The sequence below is a fragment of the Triturus cristatus genome, chromosome 3_1, assembly GCF_964204655.1.
Source record: "Triturus cristatus chromosome 3_1, aTriCri1.1, whole genome shotgun sequence".
Taxonomy (NCBI): domain Eukaryota; kingdom Metazoa; phylum Chordata; class Amphibia; order Caudata; family Salamandridae; genus Triturus; species Triturus cristatus.
Genome location: NC_140583.1, coordinates 273893882 through 273912363, shown reverse-complemented (window position 1 = coordinate 273912363; position 18482 = coordinate 273893882). Strand labels below are relative to the sequence as shown.

Genomic DNA, 18482 nt, shown 5'->3' with positions numbered 1-18482 from the left:
GTAGTGCCCCACAGAGTTCTCAAACTGCTGCTGTGCAACTAGGGCTGATGTCTGTCAGCCAGTTTCTCAGAGGTCACGGATAATCAGCCGAACTGAAGAAGCTGTGGATCTGCCCTGGAGTGCTGTGTCTCATTGGATACCTTGGTCATCAAGCTGCCTTACAGTCATAGTGTACTTTTTATCTTGTTTATATAACCTAATGTGTTTGTATGCCTATCCATCCATTTGTATTTAGTCTTCCTTATTTAAAAAGGGGAAAGGTTTCATATTTAAACAAGTGTATTTTGTTTCTTCGAACCCTCATTGAATCAACAAAATAAAATATCTGGTTATTTGGATTGGACCTAGTGATATTTAGTATGTATTAACAATTCCACAGTTATCCTACCTTCGTAAAAGACTAGCCTCAAAATCAAAACATTGACCTTACGGATAACTCTCATACATGAGAGACTGGTTTAAATTACATTGTTTGCTATGTTGACCAAAATACCAAGAGTGGATTCTTTCATCTGATCATGTGTGATGCACATTCGATTGATAATAGTTTTCTCACTTTTTCTTTTCTTTTTCTCTTCTTTAACTTTCTGGCAATATATAAATGACTCAACAAAAAAGGGTATGTTGTTAGAGATACCTCTGTGTAGTTCAAAGTATGCCAGAGAATGTCCATAGGTGTGTATACAAACTATGTGCATCAACAATGAAATGTTTTGATATATAACGTAAGCCAATAAATGTTTTAAACCTAGTATTATAAAAACGTTTTTTGACCTAGAGATTTCTCTAGTTAAATAGAGTTCTAGGATTCTTTAGAGATGAAGTTATTCAGTGCTCATGGAGTCAACAGAGATTTTTATGTTGGCGAACCAAGATTTAAAAAATCAAGGAACTTATTATTTTTCTTTTTCTGTTCTAATGAGACATTGCTTCTATTTTGTTATCATTCGTTTCTGTTTTTTTATTTTTCTTAGCACAAAATAATTTTTTTTCCCTACAGATTATCTGAACCTTTATTTTTGCTTCAATTTGACAGTGGTTATATTTCGATTGATCTTTCAGTTGTTTTTATACATTCTACAGCATTTTTACTCCTCTGGAGAAATAGAAATGTGGCTTTAGCTCTGTTTGTTCTAGAAAAAGGCAGGAATCTGCAATCATAACCAACATTTCATGATTCTAAAAAGCATTTACTTTGGTTTGCTCATATCTGCTTAACCCCTAACTGCTGAGGATTTTTCTCCCAGTGTTTTTAAACCCTAGCTATTTTTTTGGCTAATTGGGGTGCTTCGTGCTTAAGCGTTCATAACTTTTTTTCTCCATAAGATATCCATGCCAAATTTTTGGGTTTGGGGAATTTCTGGAGGGGACTGAGAATTGGCAAAAATAGCAAAAATAAAGCTAAATTGTGGGTTTTTAGGAAAAAATGGAAAAAAGTGCTGCACAAAAGGTGTGTCTCCCCCCCCCCCCCCCCCCCCCCCAAAAAAAAAAATCCCATCAGTGAAAGATTTGCTTTACTAAAATCATCATCTTCTCAGCTTTCAGGAACATGCTGAGCTGTATCAAAAAACACTTTTTGTACCACAGTTTTTAAGAAGTAGACAATCTTTCCTAGTCTTTGAACTTTCAATCTACTTCCAGTTTGTGGTGGAAACAGTTGTGAAACTCATCTCATGGATGATGCTGGAAAGCTATATGTGTCTGAAAAGTAGACAAAATTCTGAATTCCGCATTGGGTAATTTGTATAGATCCCTCAAGGTTTCCCCAAAGAAGCTGTCGTATAAAATAAATTGACAAGTGAGCAGGAAAAATCAACCATTTGTAACAATGTTTTCATCTGTAACATCATTTCACATTGGTCGAATTAAAAAAGCAGTTCACCGGAACGTCCGCTATACTCTCTTGGTCACGAGGATCTATCTGGTTGTAGGTTCTCCAAGTACCCAAGGTCCCATAGCCAACGACTGAGCAGCACCTTACAATGGTTTTTCATTGTATCGATTAATTCATATGGTAAAATATAAAGAATAAAAAATGGGTATGGAGGGAACCTATGTACTTCTGAAATGTAACCTGGTGCAGTGGTTATGTGTACATCTCTGCATTTGTAGGTACCCATACTAGCACATGATTCATAAGGTATTTTTCCAAATGTCTTCTTTCTTTCACACTGGCTTATATTAGGAAGGCACACATGTAAAGAAATCCAATTGGTAATAACACATTTCTACTATTTTGTGTTTCCATACATCTCCCAATAAAAATGGGGCCTCACTTGTGTGAGTGGGTGTTGCGCCGGCGACAGGAAAAGGCCCAAAATGCAACACTGACACCGTAACATTTTCAACTCTATACGGACCCTTTTCTGCCATGTTGGTGGCTTCGAAGTTTGTGCCTTAGTTCAGCTGCTACCCAGGGAAACCTACCAAACCTTCACATTTCTTAATACTAGACACCCAGTAGAGTCCAGGGTGGCATGACCTTTGTGGCTCTCACCAGATTTACCCAGAAGCCCCTATTGACCTCATTTGTGTTGCTGGGCCTAGCAATGGTGATACAATACACCTCAAAAAGCGACCTGGAGGCCTCATATTTCAAATAGCTGTAGGTTTTGAGCCGCCACCCAGGAAAGCCTGCCATGCACAGACATTTCTGAAAATTAGATACACGGGGTGTCCAGGGTAGTGTAACATTTGTGGGTTTAATGAGGTGTGTTTACCCAGCCATTACAAACCTCAAACTACCTTAAAGCACCGATTTTCCTTACATTTCTATCAGGGAATGTTGTGGAAGCGGTAGGGTTCCACAAATCGATACCAAAGGGGATGATGGACGGAGCGTTTGAGCAAATCAAACACTCACCCCCAGTCAACTGATCTGGGTTTAATCCATCATCATTCTTTAGCTCACTCCACCACCCCAGTTCAGACATGGCCATATGCAAATCAGTCTGAACCTGTGCCTCATGGGAACAGTCCAGCCCGAATTGCCAAGCAATGTCTTCCCTGGACCGGAAACAAGCATCCTGAGACCGGTTTCGGGTTCATAACCCTCATCAGCCAGGCTATCTGAATCCGGTGGCAAAGTGAGCAAGGGACCCACGTCTGGGCATACCCTGCCAACTTAGGGCGAACAAAGCGATACCAAAGGGGATGATGGACGGAGCGTTTGAGCAAATCAAACACTCACCCCCAGTCAACTGATCTGGGTTTAATCCATCATCATTCTTTAGCTCACTCCACCACCCCAGTTCAGACATGGCCATATGCAAATCAGTCTGACCCTGTGCCTCATTGGAACAGTCCAGCCCGAATTGCCAAGCCCTACCCTCATCAGCCAGGCTATCTGAATACAGTGGCAAAGTGAGCGAGGGACCCACGTCTGGGAATACCCTGCCAACTTAGGGCGAACAAAGCGATACCAAAGGGGATGATGGACGGAGCGTTTGAGCAAATCAAACACTCACCCCCAGTTAACTGATCTGGGTTTAATCCATCATCATTCTTTAGCTCACTCCACCACCCCAGATCTTGTACTGAGGTGAATGTGTGACATTGTTCTGCATTCTGTCCATCAACTGTTGTTTCCACAAATTTTATGCCACGCTTTGTTCACCCCTGTCTCCCGATAAAAATGTTACTTTACTTGTTTGAGTGGGCCGAACCCCCTCAACAGGAAAGAGCCCAAAACGCAATATGGAAACATGAGAATTTTCCACTGAATTTGCAATTGCAATTTGTTAGCTGTGGTGTTTGGTCCCTCACTCAGCCGGCACCTAGGAAATCCTGCCAAACAGGTACATTTCTGAAAACTAGACACCTGGAAGATTCCAGTGTGGCATGACCTGTGTGGCTCTTACCAGGTTATTTTACCTAGAAGCCATAGCAAATCTCAAACTTTGGCTAAATGCACACCTTTTCCTCACATTTCTGTGATTGGATGTTCTGGAGTGGGGAGACACAAATATCATAACACTCAGTGTTCCCCCAAGTCTCCCTATAAAAATGGTGTCTATTTGTGTGAGTGAGCCTTGAGCCAGCGATATGAAAAGCCTCAAAATGCAACATGACCGCATCAAAATTTCCACCCAAAAACCGACCCTTTTCTCCAATGTTGGTGGCTGTGGAATTTGTGCCTTAGTTCAGCAGCCATCCTGGGAAACCTACCAAATGTGTGCATTTCTAAATGATATACAGGAGAGTCGAGGGTGGCATGGCTAACGTGGCTCTGGTTATTTTAACTGGACGCCCAATCAGATCTTAAACTTGGACTAAAAACACAATTGTTTTCTCACTTTTCTATGATGGAAAGTTCTGGAATCTGCTTGGAGCCACAAGCATCCTACCACCGATTGTTCCCTCATGTCTGCTGATGAAAATTGATAGAAAGCTGATCTGCTGCTGTACCTGTCTGAAATCCTGTGGCCTAGGGACAAGATGAATGAAAATCTATTGACTCCCCTTGCCTACCCGCACCATCTGAAAAACCAGCTGCACCATTTATAAACCCATTGTGATCAGCAACTCCTCTTATCCCACAGACAAGCTCACCATCCCTGGTGGTTCCCGGCACATGCGGACAGCATCAGACAGACTATGTAGTGTAAAATAACAGAAAAAACAGGTGGGCAGGCTATGTACCCAGGATGTGGAACATCCTCCCCGTATCCATCAACAGAGCTTTTACGCTGCTCCAATTTAGGAAAGAATTGAACACACACATCTTTAAACAACACCATATCACGATGCTTTAAAACTAGCTACCTCTCCTATCACTCATTGACTGTATTCTTGTCTTTGACGCCTATTGAGCGCACTGCTGCCTTATGGCTAGGCTTGTGCTATAGAAATACCAGAAGTATGCATGCATACATGCATATGTTCGAGGCATATGAGCTGCAGATTACACACTTGTTTATAGATCGCCATCTGGTGTTGGTCCCGGATGTTTGCAGTTGTTTTCCTCTTGGGAAGTCTTTGGAACTCACGAGGTCGGTGACTCCTTCTTTGGATCGTATTGCGCATGGGCTTCGGCTCCATCCTCAGATTGTTTTTTTCCACCATCGGGCTCGGATGTGATCTTCGCGCTCCGGTTCCGAACAGGTTTCCAGTTCAATCGACGCGCAATCCTCACCCCAATTCGCGGTATTGTTTCAATCGCGATCTCCACACTGGACGCGGCTCTCATCGATCAACACCTTCGATTCCAGTCGTCGACGCCGGCCTTCGGGCCTACCCAAGCTCCGGTCCTGGCTCATGGAAAGGACTCCCTTCAAGAAGTGCCCTTGATGTGGGTCCAAATTCCCCCACACCGATCTCCACGAAGTATGTAATCTCTGCCTCTCCCCTGAACACGAGGCTCGAGACTGCCCGGCGTGCAAGTCCTTCCGGTCCAAGAAAACTATTCGGGACCGAAGAGCAAGAAGGACCATGGCGCACTCGTCGACGGCGATTCCAGATGACACCTTCAGAGAGGGCGTCGACGCTCCGGAAGAGCAGCACACCGACGAGGGCCTCGTCAGCACCTCCGAAGCTGACGATTCAGAGGTGGATGACATCACTCCGGCACAGAGGGTCGTGAGTACCAATTTGCCCCCTCCCACACCCTCTGCGGCACCGAAAAAGGCTTCGGTCACGCCATCGCCTCCGGGCCTAGGTAAGACCAAAGACACTGCTTCCCACACCGCACCTTCGGGACCGGTAAAGAAGCCGATTAAGCCTTCCGGCGGCTCGGTATCGAGCCAGCCCACCGTCGGTGCCGACAAACACTCCTCCGCACCGAAAAAGAAAATGGCCTCCTCTTCGACACCGAGCCCCATACCGAAACACTCGGTGCCGAAACCCAGTTCCACCTCCTCGGTACCGACTCAGTCTTTGAAACCGACAAAAGTACACAAGGCCACCGGCACCGAGATCTCGAAGCCGAAACACATCTCGGCACCGACCAAACAAAAAGCCATTTCCAAGCCGCATAATTCCAAAAGGACATTAAAGCCAGAAAACCAATGGCCCTGACGCCTTCGGCGCCGACAAATAAAACACCTTCAGAAGAACTCTTTACACCGGATCCCTTAGAAAAGACATTGACCAAGGATCCCAAATCCGGACATTTGATGCTCAGCATCAAAAAGAGACAGCTGGAAAAACCTACCCCAGCTCCACATCCAAAGAGGAAGGACTCTGCTACATCACCTTTCAGAATGCCTTCCACCCCTTCCACCTTCTCCCCTCCACCTTCTCCACCCTCTCCTCATCATTCCCCAACACCCCCTCCGGATGATGATGATCATGACGATACATATGATGACATGGTGGACGTGCCCCATGATTTACCTACAGGAGACCCCACTCCCACAGGCTCCCCAGACCCATGGGACGATTATAACAACCCCGACATCCCTAACGTCCCACAAGAGGATCTCTATCCCTCGAGACCATCCCCACCAGAAGACTCATTGGGGTTCAACCATTTACTCCAGAGGGCGGCACACTATCACGGGGTAGATCTCCATACTGACCCCGTGGAGTAGGATTTCCTCCTCGATACTTTCGACACCATGCATAGGGCCACCTCCATACTGCCCATGCTCAAAGGAGTTGTAAAACATGCGCCAGAGGTCTTTAAAGACCCAGTCAGGGCCAGGGTTATTAACCCGCGCATTGACAAAAATACAAAGCCACCCCTACAGATCCCTCCTACTTCAGAGGGCCAGCACCCTTAGATTCCCTGGTAGTATCCACAGCACGGAAGAGGGCCAACTCCCAGACGTCAGGCGATGCACCACCACCGGACAAAGAGTCAAAACTCTTGGATGCATCTGGCAAGCGCACTGCATCACAAGCTGCCAGCATATGGCGTATTGCCAATACACAAGCGTTACTGGCTAGATATGACAGGGCCCATAATGAAGAGTTAGAAGCCATAATGCAACACCTCCCTGACAAATACAAAAACAGGGCACACAAGTTAATTCAGGAGGGTAAAATCATCACTAATACCTCCACCCGTTGTGCCCTAGATGCAGCAGACACCGCCTCCAGGGCCATCAATACTAACGTCCTCCTCCGCCGCCATGCCTGGCTCAGGATCTCAGAATTTAAACCAGAAGTGCAAGCTTCCATCCTGAACCATCCATTTGACCAGGAACATCTGTTCGGCCCAAAAGTGGATGAGGCCCTAGAAAAAATTTAAAAAGACACCAACATGGCCAAATCTATGGGAGCCTTACAATTACACCCTCCCAGGCGTTCCTTTCGCCGTTCCTCCTTTCGGAGCACATCCAGAGGCTACTCCTCTGATACCACTTCCACGTCATACAAAGCTCCTACCCAATCCACCTTCACAAGGGGTTACCAAAGAGGCGGCTACAGGGGCAACAATAATAAAGGCAGAGGCAAAACAAACACCACGCACTCTGCCCCCACACCTGCCCAATGACTTCCCTCCACTCCACCCAGACCATCCCACTCCGGTCGGGGGCAGACTCCAAAATTTCCTTCATGTCTGGGCTAGCATCACCTCAGACAAATGGGTGACACAAATAATTTGGTCAGGCTACTGCCTAGAGCTAATGTCTACCCCCCCAAACATTCCACCCAGACAACGGCCAATGTCACAGGAACATCTAGCATTACTAAAGCAGGAGATTATCTCCCTCCTACAAAAAGGGGCGATAGAACACGTTCCTACCAACCAACGAAATCTGGGGGTTTACTCCCTATATTTTCTTGTACCAAAAAGGGACGAGACTCTATGGCCCATCCTAGACCTCCGACCCCTAAACGCATACATACACTCAGACCATTTTCACATGGTAACACTTCAACAGGTACTTCCCCATCTCTCCCATAACGACTTCCTGGCCACTTTAGACCTAAAGGACTCTTACTTCCACATTCCTGTACACCACGCTCACAGGAAGTTCCTCAGATTCGTAGTGGACAACCAACACTACCAATTCAAGGTACTCCCATTCGGAGTCACAACAGCACCACGGGTATTCACCAAGTGCCTAGCAGTCGTGGCAGCACACCTCAGGAGACAACACATCCATGTCTCCCCATACCTAGACGACTGGCTGATAAAAGCCAGATCATACAACCAGTGTGTACAACACACACATGCCACGATCCAACTACTTCACCAACTGAGCTTCGCAGTAAACCACGCAAAGTCCCATCTGCAACCGTCCCACGTAAAACAATACATTGTGCCACCATAGACACCTCGAAAGCGCTAGCCTACCCCAGTCAGGCCAGGATCACAAGCATTCAGGCTCTACGCGCAAACTTTATAGCACAACACTCCCTTCCAGCTCGAGTGTTTATTCAACTAATCGGGATAATGGCCTCTTGCATATTCATAGTACCTCACGCAAGACTCCAGATGCGTCCTCTCCAAGAGTGCTTAGCGCGCCAGTGGAACCAGGCCCAAGATCAATTAACAGATCTGGTGTTGGTAGACGGTCGTACCCATCGCTCTCTGCAGTGGTGGACCACTAAAAATCTTTCCAAAGGGCGACCGTTCCTGGACCCAGTTCCTCAGATAATACTGACAACGGGCGCATCGCTCTCCGGCTGGGGAGCTCACAGAATGTAGGGCAGATGGACACCTCAACAAAAGTTACTCCACATCAACCATCTGGAGTTACTAGCAATAGTCTTAGCCCTGAAATCCTTCCAGACACAGATTTCAGGCAAGGCAGTCATAGTCCGCTCAGACAACATGACAGCCATGTACTACATTCAAAAACAAGGCGGCACAGACTCTCCACAGCTCTCTCAGCAAGCGCAGAGTATATGGAGATGGGCCATACCCCAGAAAATCTTTCTCCTGGCCCAACATGTCCCAGGAGTCCAAAATACTATGGCCGATCTACTCAGCAGACAGGCACAACAGATCCACGAGCTACATCCACAAGTTCTTCACCCGTACTTTCAACTGTGGGGTCATCCACAAATAGACCTCTTCGCCACCCACGAAAACGCCAAATGCCCAAGCTTCGCTGCCAGATATCCACACCCATTGTCCAAAGGCAATGCGATATGGATGAACTGGTCAGGCAAATTTGCATACGCTTTTCCACCTCTGCCACTCATTCCATTAGTGGTGCGCAAACTACAACAGCACTCCCTCACTCTCAAACTAGTAGCTCCAACTTGGGCCAGACAACCGTGGTACACCACACTGCTGGAATTATCTATAGTACCGCACCAAAAGTTACACCTTTCTCCACACCTCCTAACCCAGAACCATGGAGAGATCAGACACCCGGACCCAGCTCAGCTCAACCTAGCGATCTGGCTCCTGAAATCCTAGAATTTGGTTATCTCAATCTTCCCCCTGACCGTATGAACGTCATCAAAGAAGCTAGGCGACCCACCACTAGAGCGTGCTACGCCGCCAAGTGGAAACGTTTTGTTGTCTACTGTCACAACAGTACCATCAATCCCCTAGATGTGTCCATTCAACACATCATAAGCTATTTACTTCACCTGCAAAGATGCAATCTAGCCTATACGTCTATTAGACTGCACCTTACAGCCATAGCAGCTGATCTGCAAAACAGGCAACATCTATCACTTTTTAGAGTATCTGCCATTAAAGCCTTCATGGAAGGCCTTAAAAGGATAATTCCACCCAGATTGCCACCCTAACCTGTGTGGAACCTAAACATCGTTCTCACCAGGCTAATGGAGCCTCCCTTCGAACCTCTGCACAAATGTGAACTCCAATTTCTAACATGGAAAACCGCTTTTCTTGTAGCCATCACTTCCCTCAGAAGGGTCAGTGAAATACAAGCACTTACCATTCAAGAATGTTTTCTGCAAATGCACCATAACAAGGTTATTCTCCGTACCAACCCAAAATTCCTCCCTAAAGTCATTTCTCCCTTTCACATAAACCAAGCGGTGGAACTACCAGTTTTCTCCTCGCAACCACAAACCGTTGCAGAAAGAGCTCTTCACACACTAGATGTCAAAAGAGCCTTGCTCTACTACATACAGAGAACACAACCTTTCCGCAAGACCAAACAGCTGTTTGTCTCTTTCTCTCCACCACACAAGGGCAACCCCATCTCCTAGTCGGGAATAGCTAGGTGGATTGTCAAATGCATTCAGATTTGCTACCACAAAGCAAAACGAACGCTATCCGTTGCCCCTAAAGCCCACTCTACACGCAAAATAGGGGCTTCAATGGCATTTTTAGGGAACATCCCATTAGATGATATCTGCAGAGCAGCTACATGGTCAACACCGCACACTTTCACTAAACACTATTGTGTAGATGTGCAAACTAAGCAACAGGCTAGTGTGGGCCAGGCTGTACTCAAAACATTATTTCAAACCACTGCAACAGATACGGGTGGTCGCCGCTAAGGGTGGGTACTGCTATATAATCTATGCACAAGTGGGTAATCTGCAGCTCATATGCCTCGAACGGAATATGCTTCTTACCAGTATGCATCTGTTCTTGGCATGTAGAGCTGCAGATCTACACACGCCCACCCGCCTCCCCGGCTACCCATATCTGTTCCAGTTTATCTTATTTAGATACAACACACATGGGCATCTTCACTGTTTATTACTACGCTCCATCATTTCCCTGCTGGGGAAAAACAATCTGAGGATGGAGCCGAAGCCCATGCGCAATACGATCCAAAGGAGTAGTCACTGACCTCGTGACTTCCAAAGACTTTCCAAGAGGAAAACAACTGCAAACATCCGGGCCCAACACCAGATGGTGATCTATGCACAAGTGTGTAGATCTGCAGCTCTACATGCCAAGAACAGATGCATACTGGTAAGTATCATATTCCATATATAGATACACTTAAAAATTTTAAACAGTGGTGAAATGGAAGCTGAGCCATAGATGTTCTGGGCCCTCTTCTTTGGCCATGCTTGTTCCATTAGAAGAGAAAAAGACCCTTACAACGTTGGAATGCCAAAAAGAAAGCCTTCATTACACACACAACGAGAACGTAGTCCATTTCTTGTCTCAAAATCCATCTTCATCTCGAAGCTTAGTTTGGGTGCCTGGTTGTTGTGCATAGGATCTGAAGCTGCTGACGTACGGTATGTTGCACTAAAATGCAATATCAGTGACACAGTAGGGCCTAAAGTGGACTGTAGAAAAGAGCTCTCTATAGTGGCGGTTTTTTAAAATGAAAAATACACTTAACAGAAAGTGCACAGTACGTATATGACGAAGATTATTTTACCCTTTTTGCAGTGCCTTCAAAACTGCCGTAGCCTATTCATAAGCTCTCTAGGACCTCTTCAGAAAAGGTTATCTGGGCTCCACTTGTTGTGTCCATATTTGGTATCTGCTCAAAGGTGTTTGACTGTTGAAGTCTTGCTGGAGAGCAGCCACTGAGCTGTGGCACTGGTTCCTTAGACCAACCTCTGCTTTTCCGTCTTTGGTTGTTGTCAGCTTCCTTTGCCATACACTTCCTGTTCCACACAGCAATTAAGGTGACTTGGGTGAGGGAGGTGGATATGAGGTACTTAACAGCATCAAAATCATGCCGAGATGTTGGTTCTGAATCTAAGGACGTACTGAAGTCTACTTACAAAATGTTTCCCTCTGAGATCAATGTACAAAGGGCCCAATGGGATTTATGATCATTTAAAAGGTGAAGAGTAGAGTCTTTACCTTATGGGGCGTGTTGTAGTAATTGTTGTTGTTTGTGCAGACTCTATTCATTGACGTATAAGCAGAGATGTAAAAAAACAAAAGTGTTAATGAAAAAATATGGTCTATTTTGCAGTGAAAGAAATTGATTAGAACAGGTTTGTAATAGATACTTGCAGTATTCAAATACCACACCTCGCCGCCTTGTTTATTAATCCAATTCAAACTTTTAATTTTTTATTTTAATTAACAATCAAGCATCTTTTTTAGGATATTAGTTGGGACACTGAACTCCTCAGAATTATTCCTATAATTATCATGGGTCTGTTAAAGATAACTCTGGAGAAATGTTTTTACAGGTCAATAATATTTTCCCATTGGGCACATCAAGTCATAGATACAATATCTAGATCTTCCGTGCACGGGTTAGCATTGTTTACATATTGATGTGTTTTTTCTTTTGTTCCATGCTGTGTATGCTAATTACCATTAGCAACATTCACTTCTCATTATCATACTTGTGGTTTATAGTTGGCAAGGCTGGTGAATACGAACAACAAACATTGTTCAGATTCAAATTCTTGCATACCTTTAACTGCATCGCAATAGCTTTTAGTACCGGTCTTCTATATTTCATTCAACTACAGAAGATATCAGCCACTAATCGGTCTTTGAAGACCTCATGCACAAATCATTAAGAGCTGTGCGATTACTTCATAAGAAAGTTAGGGTTAGGTCTTAAACCTAGAGAGTGCACAGTTGGGTTAATATTAGGGATCCAGACATTGAGCGTGTAAATGAGGAAGGGAGGAATTGCTTAGCCAAGTGGGAGACCCATGCAGAAATAGGCTTAATACGCTTTTACTTGTATACTTTATAAGTTGCCTTGCTGTTGACAATTAATATAGATCGTGCCATCTCAGAAAACTGGTATCTGATGCTTTATAGCGGACAATCAATGTTTTAGGATACTGCATCCAACTTCTTTGGAGTTCACTGTCACAGCCGTAGTGTGGTATTTCGAATAGAATAGAGAATTACAGAAAAGCAAAGTGATGAGGTGTTCATTTCGCTCAGAGTGATGTGTGTTGCAATTACGAAGATCGAGGGAGCAGATTTTTGGTGAAAGTTATTGTTGAAAATAATATTAATCTGTCTCTAACCTTAAGTTCCTTCTCTGGTTGCAGCGTTATCTGGATGAAGCAGAGCGGGACAAAGAGCGCTATATGAAGGAATTGAAACAGTACCAGAAAACTGAGGCCTACAAGACTTTCAGCAGGAAAGCACAGGACCGACAGAAAGGCAGGCAACACAGGCAAGGTGAGGAATGAAAGGGATTTCTAAAGCGTGCGGCTACTCCGAGGAGTGTCCCGCCGCTGTATGGGAACTGAGAGTCAGAAGTTTAGGAAAGAACTCATTAAAGAGGAAAAATCCAAGTCTTAATTTGCTTTTTGAACGATTGTTAATTGTTAACTTTAGTACAACAGGCAATTTATTCCAGGCTTGAGGGCCCCAAAGAGAAAAAGATCTGCCTCCGGATCCAGACCGTTTTACCCTCGGAACTTTGGCCAAGTGAAGAGCACAAAGATCTAGAGGGAGAGTAAAATTGGATTCTAGAGGACAGATAATCTGGACCAGATTGGTGCTGCATAAGGGGTAAAGGTCTTAAATTAAATCCTATTTCTGGCAGGAAGCCAATGCAGATTCTTCAGGTGAGAAGTGATAGAAGGTCGCTTGGGTACATGTAGGGCCAAGCGAACGGCTGCGTTTTGAATAGTTTGTCATTTTGGCAGTAGATATGAGAGTCCTACATAAAGGGCATCAACATAATCGAGTTGAGACATCACCAAAGCTAGAAGAACTGTGATCCTAGCTGGCAAGGAGAGGATTCGCAGAAAGATTTTGGCCGCGTTTAGCCGTCCAAAGCATGTACCAACTACCAAATTTATTTGGGTTTGTAAAGCTGGTAGTCTGTCAATCTTGACACCTAGGTTTATCACTGCTTCAGTTTGGGCATTAGGAGACTGCGCCTAGTCTGGCCAGTGAGTTTGTAAGGCGAAGGTAAAATTGTGTCCATAGCTAAGAATCTCAGTCTTAACAGTATTGCACTTGAGTTGATTAAAGCCCAACTTCTGAAAGACCGCAGATTAGCAGGATTTGATGGCTTTTTGATTGTTTGGCTCATCTTTCTTGAAGGCAAAGAATAACTGAGTATCATCGGTGTAAGATACTATCTTGGCACCAAAGGACTCGACCAGGGTAGTTAACGGTGTCAGATAGATGTTAAACATGGTTGGGTTGAGGGCCAAGCCCTGGGGCACTCCCATCGAGACTTTACTCGTGTTAGAGGAAAAAGGTGGCAGCCAGACTTCCTGGTGTCTGTCCTCAAGAAAGGAGGCAAACCATCTGAATGCCGTGCTGAGCTGAGAACTCAGTGCTTGACTGTAGTCAGTACAGGTTTTCTTAATTGATCTGAAGGTACACTTTCATTGAACAGAGGGAAGAGGGTGCTCTTTCTTGGCATTGCAAGTTTGGGGCATATCATTGTTTTTACTGTGCAGAGCAGGCTTACTTCTTGACACTGGTTGAAAAGGTTTTTTTTGTGGCATGGTTTGAAGGTAGGTGGCGTTATTGTTCAGTTCTAGTGATCTGATGACCTCAGTTTTGTCTTCTTAATTTACTGTCTTTAAATAACTAGAGTTAGTAGCTGCAACGGTGTGGAAATCCTTCACTATGAAGTGGTAGTGGGGAAATACAAGTTTGACATGAGATGAATTACAAAGTGTTTTTTTATAAACTTTAGTAATATGCCTCATACCTGGATGTAAAAAGGTTATCTTAACAGTAGAATCCTGTGCAATGAATACAGCAACTAAACTCTTGACGAGGAGATATGCATAGTGGGCTAGTACATCTGCTTCAGAAATGTGTACTTGTAAATCACAGATTATGATCCTGGCATGACTGGCACACATCTCAATGCAGGATGATAAAGTGAACACAGGTGAGTTGGATTTTCTCAACTCCTGGTGGTTTTAGGGCTTCAAGGTCGAGTATCTCTGGCAGCAAGTGTTAATCTCAATCAATTAGTTAAGTAAACTTTAATGGATTTACAGTAAAACGTGTACTGGAAAAACTTACAGACCAAAGTTCAAATTATTCTTCCTACATACAGTAGTTAAATAAATACAGCACCCATTGACACTGGCCAGAAGCTTCAGGTCTGTTAAATGCCTCCACTTCAATAGTAACATGGGAAGGGAGCAGGTGGTGTTGGTAAAATAAAACCAGACCAGGTGTACGAGAATCACAGAGACAAGAAGCAGGATAAAAGCAGTAGTGCCATGTGTAAGCTAAGCAGAATGAGTGGATAAGTGGGAGGTAACCAAAAGTTTGTGGCAAGAGGAGGTCCCTTGATCGGACAGTCAGAACTTTGAAAATGCTGAAAAGTGCATTAAGGAGCGATGGTGCTGCAGACAGGACACCCAGCAACTAGGCGGAAAGGAATGGGGGCAAGAAAGCAAGGAGAATATGGAGTATGAAGCATGTTCTTGCTCATAAAATGCACATTTGGTTAAATTAAAAAACATAAAACACATAGCTGTCATTTGGGACTGCTGTCTTGGGACTTGTGGGGTGCTAGACATTGGCTGGAGTCCCTTGGGGCCCTGGCCACTCTATCTCCTTTGGTAAAAAACTTGGGAATGCTCATGGAATATAAACTCTCCATGAAACCACAGTGACTAGAGCCACTCCCACCTGTTTTGCAGTTCTCAGATGGCTGTAAAAGATACTCTGGCTGATTCCCCTAGCGGCTTAGATAACGTTGATTCAGGCCATAATCATATCCATATTGGATTAGAGTAAAGTACTGTAACTTGGTGTTGATAAGGCTCTGGTCCAGCCCCTTCAGATTGTGCAAAACGCTGCTGCTATGTTGCTCTTTCATCTACCAAAAACGACCTCAGTTTCCCATCTATTTCCGGAACAGCACTGGCTCAGCATTTCTAAGCACATTGAGTTTTAAGCACTGTGCTTTATGTTTAAAGTTAAACGGGGCCTAAGAACTCGTACATTTAGGAATTGATGGTTCCCTAACAGTCGACTCGTGCTTTGAGATACTCAAACCAAACTTTGTTCTCAGTACCGAGGTCTCGCTTAACCCGTATGAAAGGCTGTTCTTTTGCATATCTTGGCCCCAAATTGTGAAATTCTCCATCCGCATCCTTAAGGAACTGCAGCTCACTCCTGACTTTTCGTAAAGGTCTGAAGGCTTGTCTATTTTAGCCTACTGCACTGGACTCTGATCTGTACTCTGCATTGCACCGGAAAACCCTTCTGGGTAGCTGTGCGCAATACAAGCCGCATAATAATAATCCATTTGCAACGCACTAGTGCTTAGAATCGAACTCAAGGATGGATGCTAAAGTAGAACAGGCATCTTTACGTAACATTCATGCATTGGCTGTTAACGCGCCAAATTACTCTGTTTGTCTACAATCTATCTCTTGGTACCACCTTTATAGAAAAAGTGTGCTGTTCCGGTCAGTGTTAATGATAATATTAACCCAAAAGAACATTTGGCTGAGAACACTATTAAAGCATTGTACACTACATTTAATAAAAACAGGAAATTGTCCCGCTATATTAACACCTCACATAGTAAGATTCAGCCCTGCTTGTTTAAGTACCTTGGAAGACTGTACTGTCCAATTATGCCCAGATGGCTCTCGCCTAGACAGCTCGTTGTTGGGAGCACAGGGGCGGTACATATGCAAAGTAATATGTTTAAAATCGTTGGCCCTGAAAGCTGGGATGTTTGAGTTTTTGTGAATTCAGAGGAAATGCCCATGGTGAAGAAACTTTTCCTTCTTCGCCATAGGATTCCCTCTGATATTCATAAAAGGCAAAATAGATTAGCAAGCTAACTCAACCATAAAAGCGTAATCAGACCGCATACTTTAAACTTTAGGCAAATAAGTTATTAGGAGAAGGCTTACTCACCAAAGAATTCATCCTGGAGTTTAGCAAAGGTGTAGACTAATTGCTGAGTGACCGCCTTACAGATGTCAGGAATGTTGGCAGCATCAGAGCCGCAGTAGTGGGTTTTCCCCGCATGGAATGGACCTGGGCTTACTAAGTAAAGATCTGTTAGGTTTCTCCTAGCAGTTAACAATGCAAGAAACTATCCACTCGGCTATGGTTTATTTAGAGAAGGTTAACCTTGTCCGGACAGCACCATAATTGACAAAGTGCTGCTTAACCATAGGACACTTTCTAGACTTGTCCACATAATAACATAATGCGCTCTTTACATCGGTGGTATTTAATTGCCTCTTTCCAGACCAGGCACCTTGGATTTGGGGAAAAAAGCGGGTACATAAATAGTCTGATTATTGTCTAAATCTGCAGCAGCTTTTATAAGAAAGACTTGTTATGATGAAAGACCTTGTACAGTGCTTAGAGTTTACTCTACAGTACACAATATGAATTACATTTTACACTGAGGGACTAGATGATTTTGGGGAAGAAGCATAAATCTTTGAGTAACATGAGGCTAGGACAGGATAAAGAGTCCGAATTGTACAAAAGGGCTCTTGCATATTAGGTCAAAATAATGTTTTCAGCATTTTCCTGAAGGACAAAAGGTTTGGTTGAGTGTTTTTATGCCAAAGGGAGTGAGTTCTACTGCTGGTGCAGCGAAGGATTGGTTCAAGACTAGCAACATTTTAAATTTTGGCATTTCCAAGTAGAGGTAAGCCTTTCCAAGGCCTACGGGTGCAAGGGTTCGCCCTTCTTTACGCACTAGTACTTGGACCAACAAATGGAGATTGGCACAGAAGCTGTAATATCAAAACAATAGTTTATTAAAACCTTATGAGTGGAACTACATCTATACAGAACCCTCAGGCAATGTATGAGGAAGTACAAGGAGTACAGAAACCATGGGCCTTTTATACCCACTTTGTAGCTGAGTAGGCATGAGAGCTCAAAAGGAGGCGGTACAAGTATACACAAGAATAGCTATTCACATATATGGAGTAACAGAAAATACTTATTCAACAAAGTAGGAGGGGTGATGAAGTTACTGACATCAGTTGAAACAGCCTGACAGTTACACACTAGGACAGGTGCATTCAGCTACAGGTCTTTCTGAGCATGTGCAAGGCTCTGACTCAGTGCTGAAGGAGTTAACTGTAACAGATGACACAAGCAGAATACAGGGGCAGGCAATAGTGAAGAGGGAGAAAGCACATGGTGAGCACATGGCTAACTAAAATGGCTGCCAAAACAAAAAAACAAAAACAAAATGGCTTCAGCTCATGCTTCAGCTCATGCTAACAGTGATCTGTTATGTTATGTTATGTTATGTTACTAAGTTTTATACCGCGCACAGCTGCCCCAGCAAAGGGGCGTCCTGGCGCCAAAGGTGAACACAACAACACAGTATGCAGTGGGATTACTTTGATTTATTAAAAAGAAACGTTTTAATAGCCCCTCTAAACCTGGTTAGATTGTCCACAGCACGGATTTCAGCAGGAAGAGTATTCCAGAGCTGAGCAGCTACCACTCGGAAGGAGCGGCCACCCGCCCTGGTCAACCTAAAGCGAGGAACAACCGCCAAGTTCTGGCCCAAAGATCTCAACAAGCGCGAAGGGGTGTACGGAGTAAGGAGATTCATAAGGATAGGAGGGGCCAAGCCCCTCAAAATTTTGAAGGCCAGGCACAACACCTTAAACTCAATACGCCGCACAACAGGTAGCCAGTGAAGAGTAAATAATGCTCCGGACACTGAGCAGCGTTTGGGCAACCCAAGTATTGCTCTAGCCGCGGCGTTCTGAAC

The 18482-nt window shown here is 44.4% G+C and overlaps 1 protein-coding gene across 7 annotated transcripts in view; it reads left to right on the top strand.

The window, feature by feature from the left end:
* Positions 1 to 18482, top strand: part of HMG20A (high mobility group 20A) — a 209910-nt gene that overhangs the window by 137795 nt on the left and 53633 nt on the right. For all 7 annotated transcript variants that reach the window (XM_085643871.1, XM_085643874.1, XM_085643872.1 and 4 more), the window contains one exon: positions 12826 to 12958. In XM_085643871.1, the coding sequence (XP_085499997.1) occupies positions 12826 to 12958 (133 nt within the window). The remainder of the gene's footprint in view (positions 1 to 12825; positions 12959 to 18482) is intronic.